This window comes from Lates calcarifer, linkage group LG7_1 (genome assembly GCF_001640805.2).
Source record: "Lates calcarifer isolate ASB-BC8 linkage group LG7_1, TLL_Latcal_v3, whole genome shotgun sequence".
Lineage (NCBI taxonomy): Eukaryota > Metazoa > Chordata > Actinopteri > Centropomidae > Lates > Lates calcarifer.
In genome coordinates this window covers 19,819,074-19,838,036 of record NC_066839.1, presented here as the reverse complement: position 1 = coordinate 19,838,036, position 18,963 = coordinate 19,819,074, and the positions used below count along the sequence as shown (strand labels likewise).

The 18,963-nt window shown below is 40.2% G+C and overlaps 2 protein-coding genes across 2 annotated transcripts in view; one reads left to right on the top strand and one right to left on the bottom strand.

The window, feature by feature from the left end:
- The window catches only part of slc5a6a (solute carrier family 5 member 6a), a 558,624-nt gene that overhangs the window by 301,619 nt on the left and 238,042 nt on the right, over positions 1 to 18,963 (bottom strand). The gene's annotated exons all lie outside the window — the stretch shown is intronic.
- The window catches only part of ptchd4 (patched domain containing 4), a 38,525-nt gene continuing 26,054 nt past the window's right edge, over positions 6,493 to 18,963 (top strand). The window contains exons 1-2 of the mRNA XM_018703425.2: positions 6,493 to 7,541; positions 18,466 to 18,961. Coding sequence (XP_018558941.1) covers positions 6,942 to 7,541; positions 18,466 to 18,961 — 1,096 coding nt within the window. The 5' untranslated portion in view covers positions 6,493 to 6,941. The remainder of the gene's footprint in view (positions 7,542 to 18,465; positions 18,962 to 18,963) is intronic.

The window sequence follows — 18,963 nt, the reverse complement described above, 5'->3', positions numbered from 1 at the left end:
ACAAACTACTTCCACATTTGAGCCATTAGGTTATACAGTGGATGCAATGAAACATTTAACTCCCAAATGTAATTACTTTTCTCCATATAGTATGGTCAGTTTTCAAAATTTACAACCATGTCTTTGTCTGTTCACTGGAACACTGCCATGCTTTACTGAAACTGCCCGGCCATATAGCAGCATTTTAGAAAGGGCTGAAAAGAGGGGATATTACTGATCCAGTGTGGGAACACCAACAATGAAAAGGAATTACAAACTGTATGTATGCTTTTGTAGGAATATTCAGCCAGGATTCTCAATATAGGTTCATCCCAATCTGTGTAGTGCATGAACCTTTTCAATAGGAGATATATTTTTGTAAGAATTACCTTCTCTATAAAGTAGAATGTTCTTTTTCTTCTGAAAATTATTGCACTAAGAGGCAACTGAAGCGCTACAGTGAAGGGGGTGATGCAATTTAAAAAAAAAAAAAAAATACAATCAATCCTCCAGACTGCGAAAGCTGCAAAAAATGAGGCCCAGGTTAAAAATAACTGCAGATATCTATAGGCAAGAAATTGAGCGCCTACACTGTCACCCAGTGTAATAAGAGCATCAGCAGCAGAAAATACCTAAAATATTAAACAGTGCCAACAAGATGCAAGACCCTGTGCTTCTCACACATCAATTCAAGTTTGGGAGTCTGTCTCTAATTGATGTTGTGTAACCGTGTTACACAGGAGTATCTGTGTCAGCGGAAAGCCATGAAAACATTTACTTTTCTAACTCAACTACATGATACCGATACTCTGTGAAATCACACAAGGGTGGAAGAAATTAATTTGTGAAGGCCTGGTGAAGTTGCTAGGTAGAAGAAATGTCCTAAACTCTGAAATTCTGCCTAGCTCAGCTATCCTGCGATCCAGCTAAACAGCTAGCCTAGACCTGCTTTTGTCAACACAGTGGCTTTAGAAAATATCCAGACTTTTTTTCACTTTTTGCACGCTTTGTGTTGCTGGTTGAATTCTAATTGGACCTAATCTATACTCAATAACCTGTGGATCTTGTGAGTCCATAGTTTAGAAAGGCACACACCTGTTTAAATAAGGTCCCACAATTCACACTGCATGTCAGGGTAAAACTAAGCAGTGTCCAAGAAACTCTCTATGGACCTCTGCAATAAAATTGTTGTAAGGCAAAGATCAGGGCAAGTGTGTAAAAAAAAAAATCTAAGTGTTCCCAGGAGCACAGTGGCCTCTTTCTGGAGTCAGCCATCCCATCAAGCCAAGTAGAGAAGAGAGGCCTTTATCATCACCCAGCCAAACATCTACACAGATGTTTGTAGATGTATGCATGAGTTACCTTTGTCTTTATTTGAGCTTGCATCTGCCGGTGTGTTACTGTGCATACAATTGAATTTGGTCATCCTAGTGTAAGAGCCATCTTGTGTGTGTGTGTGTGTGTGTGTGTGTCTTTGTGCTTTGTGGAGGTGCTGATGAATGTCTCTGATTAGCAGTGAGGGTGACACTGGGGCTGCTTGAGCGCCTTGCAGGATTACAGGACATTGCCGGCATTGGAGAAACAACCACTCAGGTAGAAAATCACTATCATAAAGTGTCATGCACACACACACACACACACACACACACACACACAGTTTTGTTTCCATGACTTCAGGGGACATTACATTGACTTACATTCATTTTGTGGAGACTTACTCCAACCTTAACCATGCCTAACCCTAACCCTTACCCTAACCTTACAACATTTAATATTTAACAATTTATATTATGGGGAATTATTTTTTGTCTCCATAAGGAAAACAAGTTCCCATTATGTGACTTTAGGTTAGATTTAGGGACCCACATTTGAATGAATGATGAAAATGTAGTTAAATACATACTAAACAGATTCTTACACACACATTAGCTGGAATTACACTTAAAGGCCAAAATGTTAGTCTGTACTAACATTTTTTCAAAAAAGTCAAGGATTTGACTTTGACTTCAAACTGCCTTTTCATCATTAGTTTTTGCTTCAGTATAATTTGCAATTGGCAAATAATATAGAGTATTATATTGAGATATTTTTGCATTTCTGGCAGCCAACCTCTGTATTTAGATAACCCAATTTGTCCTTGGTTTGGCATGAAACCAAAGCCATGAAAAATGGATTTACAGCAGCCCAGCGACAACATTCACTATCAATTACGGTTTAAAAAAAATCATCATGTACACAATGGTTTACACTGGTTTACACACTGTCACTCTGCTATCAGGTTGCCACTGATGACCCTCTCCTTGCTGACCACAGACTTTGGTTTCTAAAGGGAAGCACTTGGCATCCAATCAGAGGCTAAATGGAATGTGGTCATTGTGTGGCCTTTAATTAAGTCCTTCCAGAGGGGAGGATTTACTGTTCTGGAAAGAGGAAAGAATGAGTACATAGTATTTTCTCACCCACTTGGGCCAGCAATCCATAAAGCATTTATGTTACCGCAAACTGTGCATACGGACGAAGACTCATGCTTTAACAATGCACGTGACAGCTATATTATGAGTTGGTATATCATAATATAGCTTTGAATGGCTGAATTTGAAATGATATTCACTCAGAGGGTAATGCATTAGATGTAATGCCAGCTTTAAAATGTCTTGTGCCCAATTTCTGCATCTCAATGGCACTGAATGGGCTCTGCCAACCATGAGCTCTGTGATACCAATGTTTTGTGTTAGATAAAGGCCTTTTATAAAGGCTACTCCAACCCAGCTGATAGTGTGCCACAATAGAGGGTTGTTTATCTCAAGTCCTCAGCAATAGCTGCTGTGCAAGCTTAAGAATCAGTTTTTTGGAACACTGAAATTCTTGAAGTTATAAATAACGATTTTTCAACAAAAGTGAATCCTACAGTGGTCTAATAGGCATGGGTCAAAGCTTTGTTATTTAAATTGGCAGATACATCCCAATCAGTTCCTTACCATCAAAGGGAACAAGTAAGAACAAATAACACTGCTGCATCTTTTGCTCCGGAGGCTTGGTTGGCAGACTGGTGAATGAGGTTTTACTCATGCCAAGAAATTATTCAGGTGCCGGGCTAGTGACTGTACATGCCCTACTTTTTATGCTACTTCCCTGCTGTTCCTCCAGTCGTAAGAGCTGCTGCTTGTAAAATCAGACTCTGCTAAGGCATTATTAAGTTCTGGGTCAACAACAATGACAACGCTCTCCAACACATACACAATGAGAATGCAGTTTGGGGGATTGTTCAGTGGCTTCCTTTGTGTACACATTGGGAAGGAGCTTCAATGATGATTACCACTGTAAACCCAAGAGTATACAAATGGTATTTACCATGTAACAAACATGAGTTAATCCTAATCCTGGGCTGTAATGGATTTTTCACTGATAAGATGTTCACTAAAAGATGTTAGACCAGGATGAGGTTTATTCCTTGTCTATGAAACTAGTCAACAAGCAGCAAGCAGCTATGAGAGTGGATTGAATTACTGTAGCAGATGCCATAACTCATAATGTTATCAGCACAGATTATTACAGAGTGGATTGCCAACAAAGAAAGCAATTGCCCCAGTGCCTCAGACCCTCAGGGGTCACTGAAGTACAATAAAAATACAAATGATAAGTGCCCGTACAATTTTATAATGGAGCTATATATCAAAATCCAGTTTTAAAGGTGTACTCCACCAGCCTTAAATATAAAGTCATTTGTGGGTCTGGATGAGTCTGAGAAAAAAATTATGAATCGATTAGACAAGCAAAAAAAAAAAAAAAAAAAAAAGTGAGAATTTGCTTCTTTTTTTATCTTATGTAATATTATAATGAAAATCTATTGGGCCATTTGCCATTGGACAAAAAAATAGAAAAAAAAATCAAATGAAGACATCATGTTTGGCTTTAGGAAGCTGTCATTGTGAGAAACTCTAATATTATGTGAAATAATGTGCAAAATAACTTGATAATGGGAACTGTTGTTACTTGCTGCCCTAGTTGTAGTATAACATCTCATACCTGCAAGGTGCACAGAGAAGAAAGGCAGTTTTGAAGTATTAAAGCTACAGCAACTTTTCGTATTGAGAACAACTGCATTACACAACCAATATAGATCGACCCGAGACCTTCACCTGATAGCCTCATGCTAATGGAAACAGTTGTATCTTAGTCCTGAATTTGATGCCTGTAGCATCATACAGACAGTGGAAGTAGTTTAGTAGTAGCAGTTTGGGATGTACTGATCTTGGAAACAGATGTGATCAAATTGCTGCTTGGAATCACTGCAAAGGAGGGGCAATTAGTTTCAATGCCAGTCTATGCCATATCGCGTGCTCCCTCAAAATTAGACTGATTAACAGTTAGTGTGTGTTCTGCAATATGTGAGGCAATGTGTGGAGAATCATGAGGAAAGTTTTCACTGACCACTGTTGACTGATGTGCCATGCAAATAAGACACAGCTGGTCCTGAGGACTTCACACATCGAGATGCCGCAACTTCTGGGGGATTATGTGTATTAGTGTTATTATTTATTTATTCATTAATTTATTTATTTTTAAATCAATACATACAAAAAAAGGCTTTCCTATGGCAGTCAAATGCCTGTCCAAGAAATTTTTGTGGCAATGGGGCCACAGTGACATGTCCTGAAAACTGCAACACAATACCTGGAACTGATCGCTTGTAAAGAATACAATAGATGTAAGTGTTTAATGCATGCCAATGCGTCTAGTGTGTGTTGTCCTTCCTGATAAAATTGACTGCAACACTAATTTGTGAAAAAGCCTAACTTACTGTATGACTGTCTGGTATGGAAACTCCACAGCTGCTGACCACAAGTCCCGACAGAGAATAGTGAGAGCAGCAGAGAAGATTGTAGGTGTCTCCTTCCCTTCAATGACAGATCTTTACACAGACAAGTGTGTCTGAAGGGCCAAAAACAAAACAGACTGACTGACCCCTCCTTCCCTCCTATCATCTCTTTGCATTCCTGCCATCTGCATGGAGGCTCCAGAGCATCCGTGCTAAAACTAACAGACCGTGCGATTTCAGGTTTTTATCCCTGAGGCATCAGAACTCTGACCTCCCTTTTTTGAGCTTAAACCTAACCACAACACGACAAACCATAGCAGACCATGTCAGAAAACTATCTTTCTAACTAATTTGTAATGGTTTTAAATTTTGCAGGTTAGTTGGAAGGACTTGTTGGTCATTAAGATGGACAAATAAAATCTGGTAGTGCTAGCTAATGTTAACTAATAAAAATTTATTTTGGCTTGTCAATACGAACCATGTAAAATCAGTTTTCGGTGCGAGATTTCTTCCTCGGCTCCTTTGTCTTGAGGCTGTGCACTCAGTGTTGTCACTGGTGGTCTGAAATGCATTGATACCATAACAAAATTGTCCCAAATACTAGTGTTGCTTAAGCTTTGGGAACTACCTCTAAAACATCACTAATACCCCTTTTCCATATGGAGACCACTCCAGTTTGCTAATTTTGAGCCATTCAGACCAAAAAGTAATTGGTTCGGAACCATGATGCATGTCATATTCTACAGTTTGGAAAGAGAGGATGGAGAGGGCAACAGTGCAGACAACTTGTGAGAATTCAACTGGAAAAAAGAGCGTGCAGTAAACACTTGCAGGTAATCAATGAGATCTGCCATCTTGTTACTACTGTTTACTTCTGTTGTGCATTGTGAAATGACACATCCTTGATTACAACGGATCTGCTCAAAACTGATGGAAACAGAACCAGTTCAAAAGCCAGAGCTACTTTTGTGTAAAAGGGGTATAAGAAAGACTCAAGGTCAAATCTGCTAATGTATTCAAAAACACAGCGTCTGCTGCTACTGTCATAAAATCTTGTCCAGAAGAATGCCTGTCAAGCAGGCACCTTTCAATTATCACATCTATCATGTAACATTTTCACATCAGCAATAAAAAAAATGGAAGTCAGTGGTTGTGTCAAAAATAGCCTGGAGGCTTTCATCTTCAGAGAGCCGCTCTATTCAAGCACAATAGATGGATAATTACATGTGTGGCAGCATTCATTTAAAACAATATACTTAAACAGAAGTGTTAATGACTGGGGTTTTTAGATGTGTGTGTGTGTGTGTGTGTGCACATGTGGGTGTGTGTCTCCTCAGAATAACCAGTGACAAGCCACTTCAACATGCAAGCTATTCAAAAAAGAGGGAAAAAAAAACCCCGTAGGGAGTTCTGTATAGTCTGATCCAGTCAGACCACCCTGCTTGGCCTGTATAAACCACTCAGCATGAGCCACAGCACAAGGTGGGTTTCCCCCATTCATGAAGCCAACACTGACTCATCCCTGCAAGTGCTTTTTTGGTCATTCAGCCACCTGCAGGAACATTTTTACAACTCTCATCTTGCCCGTTGCCTCCTGTGTTCCTAAAATAACCAGGCATCACCATCACCCCCCTCCCGCATCCCTTTCTCCCCTCCCTCCCCGTCCCCTCTCCTCCTCCAGCCTTCTTCCCTCCTCTTCAACCCCGCCACATGGTTACAGTTAAGTACATAAATCAGGCGCCACCGCTGCTGTGAGAGCTGTAGAGGCAGACAGGAGGAGGCACACATGCACATCGCACCGCCACGGCTCGTCGCTGCTACTGCAGCCGGCTGCAGCGAAGGAGACTCGCGGCTTTTTCCGTCACATGGAGGCGAAATGGCTTGAGATCAGACAACGCGGACTCGTCTCGATCGGCTGATGCGCGATGATCTTCTGACTGCCTGCCTGTCTGTGTGTGTCCGTCCGTCTTGCCGCGAATTGCTGCAGTGCTGTTTTTCCAGGTGTTGTGGTGTGTGTGTGTGTGTGTGTGTGAGTGTGAGTGAGTGCGTGTGTGTGTGAGCGTGTGTGCATGGTGGTGATGTTGTAGCCTAGTGTAATTCTCTTACGAATTGGACTAAGCCGGGGAACGGAGTCTGATGTCACATGTGCTTCATCGGAGGAAACGGGGCATCTGCAAGCTGGATTTTGTGGAGGATGCTGCGGCAAGTGATACACAGAGGGCTCAAGGCTTCGTTCTACTGGCTGGGCTTATTCGTTAGCAGGCACCCCGTTTTCTTCCTCACTGTCCCCGCGGTCCTCACCATCATTTTCGGATCTACCGTTCTGAGCCGATTCAAGCCGGAGACGGACCTGGAGGTGCTGGTCGCCCCGACTCACAGCCTCGCCAAGATCGAGCGGAGTCTCGCCAACAGCCTGTTTCCCATCGACCAATCGAAGCACAAGCTGTACTCGGATTTGCACACCCCGGGCAGATATGGCAGGCTGATCCTGCTGGCCAAGTCCGGGGGAAACATCCTGGAGCTGGCCGACCAGGTCCTGCAGGTTCACAAGCAGGTGCTGGATTTACGCGTTAATTACAAGGGATTCAATTACACGTTCGCGCACCTCTGCGTCTTGAGCCACAGAGACAAGCGCTGCCTCTTGGATGATATCATCACCATCTTCGAAGATATCAGGCAGGCTGTGCTCTCCAACAGCACTTTCCATAAGGTCCCCGTGAGCTATCCGAACACAACATTAAAGGTGAGATTTTATTGGACGCCGCAGCTGCTCCTACATGCATGTCAGCTGGGCCTGTGCACACTATAACCCCCCCACACACACACACATTTACCCCCCCAAATCTCCCTATCAGAGCCGTGGTGACAGTGCAGCACCAGTCAGCGTGTGTAATAGCTGTAACAGGCTGGCCCTTGGAGCTTGCCATAATTTCTGAATGAACACAGTTGGGCTTGTATTCGCTCAGGCTGTGATGTGGGGCTGCTATATATCAGCCGGGGAGGGGGAACCCTCTCCATAACACAAATAGCCGGTTTGCAGTTTTCACCCTCCCCTGTTGGTGCAGGTGAATTGATTGGCTGCCTGTAGCCCCTGACTGCTCTGCTCTGCTCTTCCACACACGTTCACACACAGACACACATACATGGGGATATCCTCAGCCTTTTTATTTATTTAATTTTTGATGCAGTGTCTTCCTCTGGCCTTTTTCCGGCTGTACATGCTTTATAATGACATGGCTAGAGTGGCTAAAATACTTGCCTGTATCTTCCTCCCTGTTGCTCAGTGGGATCTGACTGCACACATGCAGCTGTGATAAGTCACACACGAGCTTCTAACAATAGTTCTACACAATAAAGAAATGTTTACATGCTGCATGTAGACGTACAGGTGCTCAGTCAGTAGGCCCACAAATACACCAGGTGCAGATGTGCTCTGCAGATGGAGTGGTGCTGTCAGGCTGATCAGGTGTCTGTGAACATGCATCTATTGCACACATGCACGATTTGACATAATTACTGTATTTGCCTAGCTTCTTGTGCATATAGAGATTAAACCAATTTTCATCTCTGTCACACCACATGGCAACTACAGTGCTAAGGTTATGGGTTTATTCTGCACCAGCTGCATAATGTGTGTGCTATTTGTGAAGGAATACTGCATAAAAAAAAAACAAAATGATTCTCTGTTATATGGCCTTGAGGGACACTCGCTGTCCTGCACTGTACAGCTCTGATTTAATATGGACATATGCACACAGAGTCACACGCCGATCAGCTTACTCATCACTGGTCAAATAGACTGTGAGGTAGGCCTCCATACACTGCTTTTTCTCAGAATTTAGGCTCACACCGTCACAGGAACATATTCAGCCAGTGTGGCAGGTTGTAACTTCCATTGAGAGTTGCTGCAGCAGTGTGAGCTATCCATGCAGCATCAGTGTCCAAGTTGGAGTAGTGATACCGCTCATCATCCCGTTCTTCTTTAAAATGTTGAAATACAAGATCAATTGTTTTCACAGGGCAGAAGACATCAGATTTCATGTCATTGCTTCACAACATAAAGTTAATATAAAAGGAAAATAGACTTTAATGTATTTACTACTGGAGGAACAAGCAATTAGAATGAGTCACTTCACTATCTTATACGGAGAACAAACAGCCACATAGGAGTCAGGTAGTTTACAGCGGTAAGTCTTAAATACATGCTTACCAAATAGCATATGCAGTAATATCTCTACATTGATTTACTCTGTTGTACCTCAGTTACTCATATTGTCATGTGACCTTCAGATAAGGAGTCATTTTACCTCAAAATACAATTGGATATATTTCCTCACTTGTCCCTATTGGTATCTAGACTCTTCTGCTGCTTCTGCAATACAGGTGAGGTAGTGTTTCTTCAGAAGAAAGTAGCTCCAATCAAATACATTCATACTGTAGGAATGTAGTTTTAAACAATCTCATAATCCCCCAAGCTTGAATAGCTTGAATAAATCTAACCTCAGCATAGAGCAGTTGTTGACATGTTGCCAAACCTGCATGATTTCTACACAGGTTTACCTTGCAATCTAATTATGTAACTAGTAAGTTGTGCTCTTCGGCTCTTGTTAGACTGATAATGACAATTTCAGACTCAGTCTGCCCAGTCAGAGAGGCAGGGAAGATGTAGTGGTGGCAACAGAAGAGGATTTATGGAGCTTTATGGTGAGTTTCAGCTCATTGTTTAGTTGTCCCCTCTGTATATTTACTGTTTTGGTTCATCCTCACCACTCTCATAAATTAGTTTTTTGGTTGTAGCAGACAATTGGTTTTAGTGAAAAACCTTCCTACCTTACCAACATTATGTTCTAGGGCTGAATGATTTTGTGAAAATATCTAATTGTGATTTTTCTGAGATATTGCGATTGCGATCAGATTTGTGATATAATTTTGAAAGTCATACTTCAGTCCAGGATTCACCATGTAAAACATGTGATGGAGCATTACTATTTAAGAGATCATTGAAATATTAACTTCTCTATGTCCTAATTCAAGGATGAGCATGAAAATATACGAATCCAAAACATGTTTATGCTAACAAAAAATGGTATAGAACATACATATAATGAACTACAGAACAATTCGCACAAAACAAACAGTAGTACTACGTTTGCTTGCTTTCATTGCTGTAACTTTACATTGGTCATACTGCTGCCTGTGGTGATTCTTCAAATGCTGCTAGATTGAGGGGGAGTGATTGACAGGCACACAGAGAGCTGGTAGAGACAGAAACAGCTGATAAAAACTCTATGGGAGTTGTCCCAGTATAAAGTACAAAATTCAAATACAAATCTAACTTGATGTTAGCAAGTTCATTCTGCCATTTTCTGTCTTTTTCCTCTCTGTCTTTCTCCTTCCTGGCTCAACTGGGTATTTAGCAAACACAGCCAACACCCCTGTGCCTACTCTGAGAAGTGGGCTGTCAGTTTCCTAAAAGACTGCCATACAATTGGTTAGAGACAGATTTTATTTCTATGATGTGATTTAGTGTCAGTACATTGTCAAGTCATGTCACTTAAATCTATATCAAATTTTGAAATCATCTCATCATGGAAATTCACTACTTATTTCTTGCAGTCTAGCCCCTTCTTCACCTGTGCACATAATAACTTCTGCCTTTGTGTAAACTTTTCTTTACTTTTCATTTGTTCTCAGGCACATGCACATTATTATTAACTTCTCTGCAACATGAAGGACAGTATTTCTTTTAGGAAGGTTGATGTGACCGCTTTCCTCCCCAGCTCTCCACAATCTGTATCAGGCTTTCTGCACTCTCCATGTTCCTGAATACTTATTCTCTCTGTCTGCCTGTCTGACGAGCTGTCTGGGCTAATTCATTTGCCTGACTTCTTATACCTCATCCTGTTCTTTGATGTCACAACCAGGGTTTATTTCTGTGCTTGTTATACAGACATAGTCTTCATAAAAAGTCCTCCTTTTTGCTGAGCTGAACTTTAGCTGTGTTCCCAGGAGAAAATGCTTAAAATATATATTCTTTGTTTTGCTCTGTCTGCTGTATTTTCAGATGTGTAATCTTTTTAAGCTGTATATTACAAGAATAAAAATACATAAAAGAATACTATAATAAATGATCCAGCAAATGGAGCTAAATGAACAAACAATGGACAATTTCAACATATTGAGGAGAAATGTCTGACAGTGAAATGGATATGGGTTTAAATATCAGGATTTACAAATTAAAGAATTCAAAGAAAATCTGTAAGAGATGCTAGAAATGCTAGTCTGTGGCTTCATCCTGCATTGATACCACCAGCAACCAGATCATAATGCTATTGTCAAATGATTAATTAGAGTTTGTTGATTGTCTGTACCAATGGAAGTGCCAATGGAACCCAAATTCTCCCCGGTCATGACGTTCATGGCACAGTTTGTTTTAGATCTCACAAACACAGACTGCTGTTTCCCAGCTGCCCAAATGTTGTAGATTACCTTCTTTTATAGATGAATATGGAAGCTTTTGATTTTGACTTTAGCATCCATGTCCATTCTTAGCACACTGGCGTCTTATTACCATAGTTTTGTGGCCTTATCCTGATCAAACCTTAACAGTGGAGGGTGTAGATAAGAAAACACTCATAAGTCATTTTTGTAATGATCACTTGTGATGTCACAAACAATGGCATCCATCGTAAAGGGGTGCTAGATCAGAAAAGAGATTGTTATGAGAGGGAATGACAAATGACTAGACTTTTCAAATTTTATTTTTAGTTATTAATTTTTGGTTTATTGCAGTCATTTACAATGTTTTAATCTTAACGTATCAAATCCATCAATCACAAATTAAATCTTGTCTCTTGAATCGTCAGAGAATGGCACAGTTTTGCAAACCTAACTAGCTTTTTGTTTGTTCTCTTGTCAAATGAGTGAAGATTAATTTCATTGTTTATAACAAAATACACAAGGTCATTTCTGCTTCCTATGCTAAGATTAGAGTCTGATTTACCTGATACCCTTGCCTGTTATGATATTGTCTGTTATGTTTAGCTAAGCTAAATGATGTAGACTTTTAAGGAACATTAATTAGTTGGCCCTTCGACTGTTTATCAGATTGAACTACCATTTTGTTTCAGGTCTTTAGCATGATCTTTAGCATGTCTTTCAGCATGATTATTGTGTTCATATTAATCATTATATGTCAGTGGGATTGGTATTTTGGCCATACCAGTCAGAAGAAAGTAACTTACTCGGGCTAACAATGTCATTTTTAGTTGACATAAAATAGTTTTGTGGCAGAAACTGCTTGAAGCACCTAATGTTTTTCACACCAGTCTTAGAAATATGCTGTTCACCTACAGCAACTTCTATAGCTGCACCAATCTCATTCATGTTATGAATATGTACAATGCTGTAGCTGAGAATATGTGATATTATCAGATAGGGATGCACCGATCCCACATTTTTTCAATCCAATTACAAGTACTTACATTTAAATACTTGCCAATACTTAGTACTTATTAATGCCATTACACTTCATACAGTTACTTGAAAACGTGTTTTATTTTCATCAGATATTGCTTCATTCTTTGGCTGTAAGAAATTGCTGTGACTGACATTTTAGCATTCCATTATATATGGCATTGCCACACATTTTACTCAAATAGAAGTACTGATAAAGTACTGTTATTGACATATTAGCATTCAACTGCATCTTATTTTTAACAAACAGCCTTGCCACGTATTTCACGTAAATATAGCCCGCTATCAGTAAACTCTTTGAACTCGGCATCGTGTTGGTTTTTTAGATGTTTTATCAGATTGCTTGTGTTGAAAGTCCCTCCTCTTGACAACTTTGCAGAGCATAAAATTTCAATCCGCTTTACTTTTGTCACCATCATCCACTGATGAAATACCTCCACACCGCTGACATTGCTCCTCCTTGCTCTCAATTAGCACCTGACTGCCCAACTGAACGTCACACTGCCGTAAAGTGGTATCCGGTGCTGTGGTATCGGGACACTTTTCCGAATACGAGTACGAGTACAGGAACAGGGTATCGGACAGATACCCGATGCTGGTATCTGTATCGGTGTATCCCTATTTTCAGATAATATAATGACATCTGAAGATAATGGGCTTAAAATACAAATGTACAGCAAAATTATACTTTTAATCACGATTGGATTCAGGGTTGTGATTTCTCTTGTCTTGCACTCACTGTCAAAAGCCCATTATCTTGAGATAAGAGTTTGATTTCTCATGATAATGAGATAATTAAGTTGTTATCTTGTGATAATAAGGGGCAAAAAGAAGCAACTTTGGTTGCTTTGGGATTCTGTAGATGAAAGCTCTGGTGGCCAAAATTGATTTATATAAAACGACACACAGGTGAGCCATTTCATCCTAACACTAATAATATTGTGTTAGACAAGATAAAGCTTCTTTTTACATTCATGAGAGGAGAGTGAAATTGAGTGCTAGATTGAATTAAGTTATTGAATAGTTTAGGTCGTATGCTGCATGGCAATGTCAACCTAAGGTCAATGTTTGTTTTACACCCCCATTCTCTTTAATAAATCATAAAACTGGAGGTGAGAGCAGCAGCGGGGAGGCAGCAAGAAAGCAGCTGATATGCAGAGGGAGGTCTGTGGTGCTTTGAATGCTGCAGTAGAGCAAATGTGATTGGAGGATGGGAGAGGATGAGGTACAGGAATTCACTGATGAGGTTAGGTATGTGTGTGTGTCAATAATTGGCCTGCCCCAGGGTGCATATTGGTGCTCAGCAGTTTAAAAAAAAAAAAAAAAGTCAATAGTGTCCTCAGATGGCTCTTGAAATTTCATTAAAAGCCTAGAAAATACATAATTTATATTATAATAATTTATAAATTACAATATTTTGGACAGCAGAATTTTTTAAAACAGATAAACAATACTACTGAACTAAAATAATGTATTCCATGAAGGTTGACACTCCCATAGTTTGGAACTATTAGTTTTTAGGTTTTAGATTTAAAGGGCTGCTCCGAGGATTTATTTTCCTTCTAAACAGTTGCAGAAAGTTGCGAGGAACAGAATAAAAAGAAAAATGCCTCGTTTTGATTGACAATTAAATATCTGATTTCATATTTTACATTAATTATATTTCCCCAAAAGTTGCATGTTCATTCATTCACTTAATGATATAGAGTGATGTTGGGATCAACATGTACTTGTAGAGCTGGGGTAACCTCCAGATATCTTTTATTTCGGCTAGCGTTATTACTGAACAGGGGACTACGATCGTGGAACACAGACATTCGGAGTCTTGTCCCACACTCCAAGCAGGATGTTATATACCTCTTACTTAACTGGTTTCCGTCTACCATAAAGCCTTGACTGATGGAGTGCTGCTTAGATAGCCATCCTTCTGGTAAGTTCTCCCATCTCTGCATAACACCTTTGGAGCTGTGTTAGAGTGACCTTTCAGTCACCGCCCTGACCAAGGCTTTTCTTGGCCAGTTACTCGGTTTGACTTGATGTCTGAATTAAAGAAGAGTCCTGGTGGTGGCAAACTTCTTTCATTTCACTATTATTGAGGCCACAGTCCTCCTGGGAACACTCAAGGCTTTAGAAATGGTTTTAAACCCTTGCCCTGATCTACACCCAGCCACAATTTTATAACACAGGTCTACAGATAGTTTCTTCGATTTCATGGCTTGGTTTTTGTCAGACATGCATTGTAAATTGAGGGGCTGTTTACAATCAGCCACACCTACCAATTTTAATATTGTGGCTGAAGGGTGCACACAGGCATGTGCTTATTCCAAACTATGTCCAATCAATTCATTTTGCTGCAGGTGGAATCACGTTCTAGATGAATCTCAAGGATAATGAAAGCAAAGAGGATACACCTAACCATAACTAAGATTTTAGTAAATTGAGTATAAATTGATGGGCAAAATGGCAATTTTATCTATGTAAAATTAAATCTGCAATATAGTTGTAGTTTTTGAGGAGGCACACATCAGCTTTGTCAGTTGCAGAAGAACACTGCTTCAAAAAGTTTGTGGAAAAAGGACAGTTGGAAAAAATGGTTTAAGTTATGATGTTTATTTTTGTGTTGCAACATGCGTTTAAGTGTTCATGTTAGAACATGTCATAACATGTTCTAACATGAACAAAATTCCTGCATATGATTTTGAGCTATGTACTTTTTCCAAAAATTTTTGAAGCCCCCTTGTAATCTCTTAACACCCAACTTTTTGTCTATCTTTTGAGCTTAGTATTGTTCAGTCCTATAATGCAGCTCTAAAGCACCTTTTGTTAGGTCTTCCCTGTGTGGTAAACTTCCATTGTCTTTTTAAAAATTTTCTTGAGGTTTTATGGCACAAAATGTGGTACAGACATTCATGGTTTCCAGTGGATGAAACCTACTGATGTTGGTGATCCCCAGACTTTTCCTTCAGCATCACCATGAGTTAACGATTTTGGTTTTTAGTGAAATTTTCAAAACCTATTGATAATCATTGCTGAGTTGTAGCACCAACATTGAGTCAAACATTTAATTTGTCAAATACTTTGGTCTGATCACATACCTACATAACTAATGACACTCCATTAACCTCAGCTTTACTCTATGTTTTTTGTTAATGAGCAACTGGAAGCATGCTAATATGCTAAACTAAGCTGGTGACTATGGTAAACATCATACCTGCTAGCATTGAGCTTTGCTATTGTGAACATGTTAGTATGCTCATGTTAGCGTTTTAGCTCAAAGTGCCACTGTGTTAAAGTACAGCTGCACAGAGCTGCTAGCATGGTTATAGACTCTTGTTTTCCTATACCCCTCCACAGCCACAGAAAACGTGTACTTTGACATATAGAATTGGGGCGCTTCTTAAACCAAGGGGTGTTAATATATAAAATGACTTTTAAAACAGTAATTGTATTTTAACATTCTAGAACTGTTTCACTGTTTAAATTTGTCAGAAAAACCTGGAAGCACCTCTCCCAAAAGTCACATCCATCCTTTGTCAGATAGCTAGAGATGTGTCACATCCCCCCTTTTCACATATCACTCAACTTCTCACAGATATCACACATACACACACACTTGCTTTTGCGCAGCGCCCCTTCCCCACCTCCTCTCACTGTCATCCTCACTGGGAGCTGTATTTTGTCTTTCTAAAGGCTGCCACCAACGAACAGAAAACATTTTCAGCAGCTGAACTGAACAGACATTTTGCAGATGATATAGAAACTGTTGACCTGATAATGTCTCATTATTCGCTTTGTTGCAGCTGGTCACAGGCATGCATCTGTGATAGCACTGTACACAATCTAGGCATGTAATGGCTCAGTGTGGGAGGCAAAACTTAGATAGATAAGTATGTTGTGACTATTGAGAGTTATTTGAAATGCTGAAGTGAAATTGGAAAGTCAATATGGCAGATTAATTTCAGTTTTGTGCAATTACACAAGTGAAATTAGAGCTAAAGCTTTCCAAGTTCCCTCAGCAATTACTGAGTAATTACATTACATGAACACACTTGTACACTGTCATGAAATGACAAATGTAAAGCACTGAGTAGGATTGTTTTGAGAGTAATAATGTAGCGCAAAAATAATGTCCAGATATTGCTTTATATATATATATATATATATATTAGAGGTAGTTAGTGTCAGACTTTGACAGGAAACCTGGCTGTTGACTTATGGAAGAGATCAGTTATGTGACTTGAAGGTGGAGGGTCCACCATGAACAATTTATCCTGCTGCCCACACAATGCTGGAGCAGAATAATGTATCCATTTTTTGTCTCACTGCAGTAAATTGCTCGCAGAAATTGAGGCAAACAATCATAGGGATTTATTTATCTAGAAGTGTGAGATTTATATCAAGCTCCCCACTGTGAAACAGCATATTGTGGCAGTTTGACTGTGCTGGATTATTGTGTTCATAACAAGATAAATCATATCTGCAATAAGCTGCAAATTAAAGTAGACATTGTTACAACAACAAAACAGTGTCATGTAGGGGTACAAATTCACATCATTATGTTGTTTGTGTGTGTTACTTTCCCAATAAAATAGGCTGAGGAAATATTTATAATAATATATTATAAATTGTATAATATAACCTGATGAATAAGACTATAGCTTTAATATATGTGTATGATTGCCTTAATCTAGAGCTAAAAATCTTTAATGCTTAATTAGTTTATTCTGAACTAAATATTATTTGAACATCATAGTGATAATGAGCAGTGCTCGGACTGTGCACTGATCTGCTTTTAGAGGGTTCAGCTAAGTAGCTTAAAATTGTTGAAACTGTACAGTCACCAACAACAAATTCTGTATTGAACTGAACAAAATGATTCAAGTAGTTGTATTAGTACCACATATGTTTTGGGTGTTTTTGACGAGTGCTCTTCACCTTTTTCCTGGGTAGAGCTAACTGACAAACACACAGTAGAATGCAGCAAGTAATAATCTCTCTAGAGAGCTGTTGGTAAAACATAACATATTATTTTAACATTTTCTGTTGTTTCATTTTCTGTCAGCCCTTACAAAAGAAATCCCTTGGTCACCCTTTTCCTAGGCCAAACCTGTATAGAGGGTTATGTTATGTTCAGAGGCACATTTTCTGCCTTTTGAATGAAGCAGTAACAGAGTTGCCAGGAGGTGGCTGCAGTGGATGACAGGTGTACAAAGCGCAGGGTTGTTAATCCAAGGTCCAGAGTTGGCATCCACATTCCCATCTGTGGTTAGGTTTAGGCAACAAAAGCACTTTAGGTAAGGACAGGGAAAGATGGTGGTCTTAAATAAACATCTGTCTGAAATCACTGTGGACTTTTTCTTTATTAAACCAGACTTATGGATCTTTCATAAGTGGTTTAACTAAGATCTTTAACTAGGATCTTTCTCTAACCTTAACAAAGTGCCATGTCTGCCTAAACACAACCATTAAAAGATGTAATAATGCTGTAGTCTCTGCTAAGTGCATATTGTACTAGAGATCAGATATTTTGACAGAGACAAAATGTTAAGTATCAACATATTAGTTGCACATGCAACAATTAGTTGTATATAAATGGAATATTTGGGAGACAGGGTTTCATGACCTGTAACTTGTGAATACTGTACAAATACACCCAGGCAACACTTAACACACTGAACACGAGAACATGTGCCAACAATAACCTCATATCTTTATTATACCCTGATTTCTTCCTGACAGAATAAAGCCACCCACATTTATTGTCCTCGCTGTCTTCTCGAACTCTTCACTGCACCATTCTTATTGTACAATTACATTATCTCCAAACTCTTGACACTGTGATGTCTTGCATTTGCTGTGTAATTAAATAAATTTAAACCTCACTGTGGAGCTTGACATCAACTCTCACAATATATCACCTGCTTTGTCCACAGCTGTAACAGGAGCTCAGGTTAAATGGTGAATCAACATTAGAGCAAATAAGGCAGACTGCTGCTGCAGTGCTCTCTGTGGGTGGAAAGTTTCTAGAATGTTGTAGAGCTGGCTGATGAAAAAAAAAAGTGTTTGTGTCTGTTGTCAAGGACATCATACCCGTCAGAGCATAAGCATTGAAAAGAGGTAGTGTGTGTGTTTTAATGAAAAATTGTACCTTTCATCAGAGCTAATGTCACGCATCTGTAAATCCTCTGCAGGATGGCCGTGTGTCCTTCATCGGCCACCAGCTGGGAGGCGTGTCCTTCTCGCCCAACAGCCGAGACCAGCAGGTCAAGTTCGCCCGCGCTGTCCAGATCACCTACTACCTCCGCAACCACGGCCCCGTGGTGCAGGATGCCATCGCCGAGCGCTGGGAGAACGAGTTCTGCGCCCTGGTCAGCCGGCTGTCCACGGCCGAGGCGCCCCACGCACCCGACCAGCTCCACATCCAGTCGCTCACTTCTTTCAGCCTGTGGCGGGACTTCCACCAGACGGGTGTGCTGGCCAAGGGGGAGGTGCTGGTCAGCCTGGTGCTGGTTCTCCTTGCTGCCACCATTTCCAGCTCCATGCGAGACTGCCTGAGGGGGAAGCCGTTCCTGGGCCTCCTGGGCGTCCTGACTATCTGCATTGCCAACGTGACAGCCGCCGGGATCTTCTTTATATCAGACGGGAAGTTCAACTCTACGCTGCTGGGGATCCCATTCTTTGCCATGGGT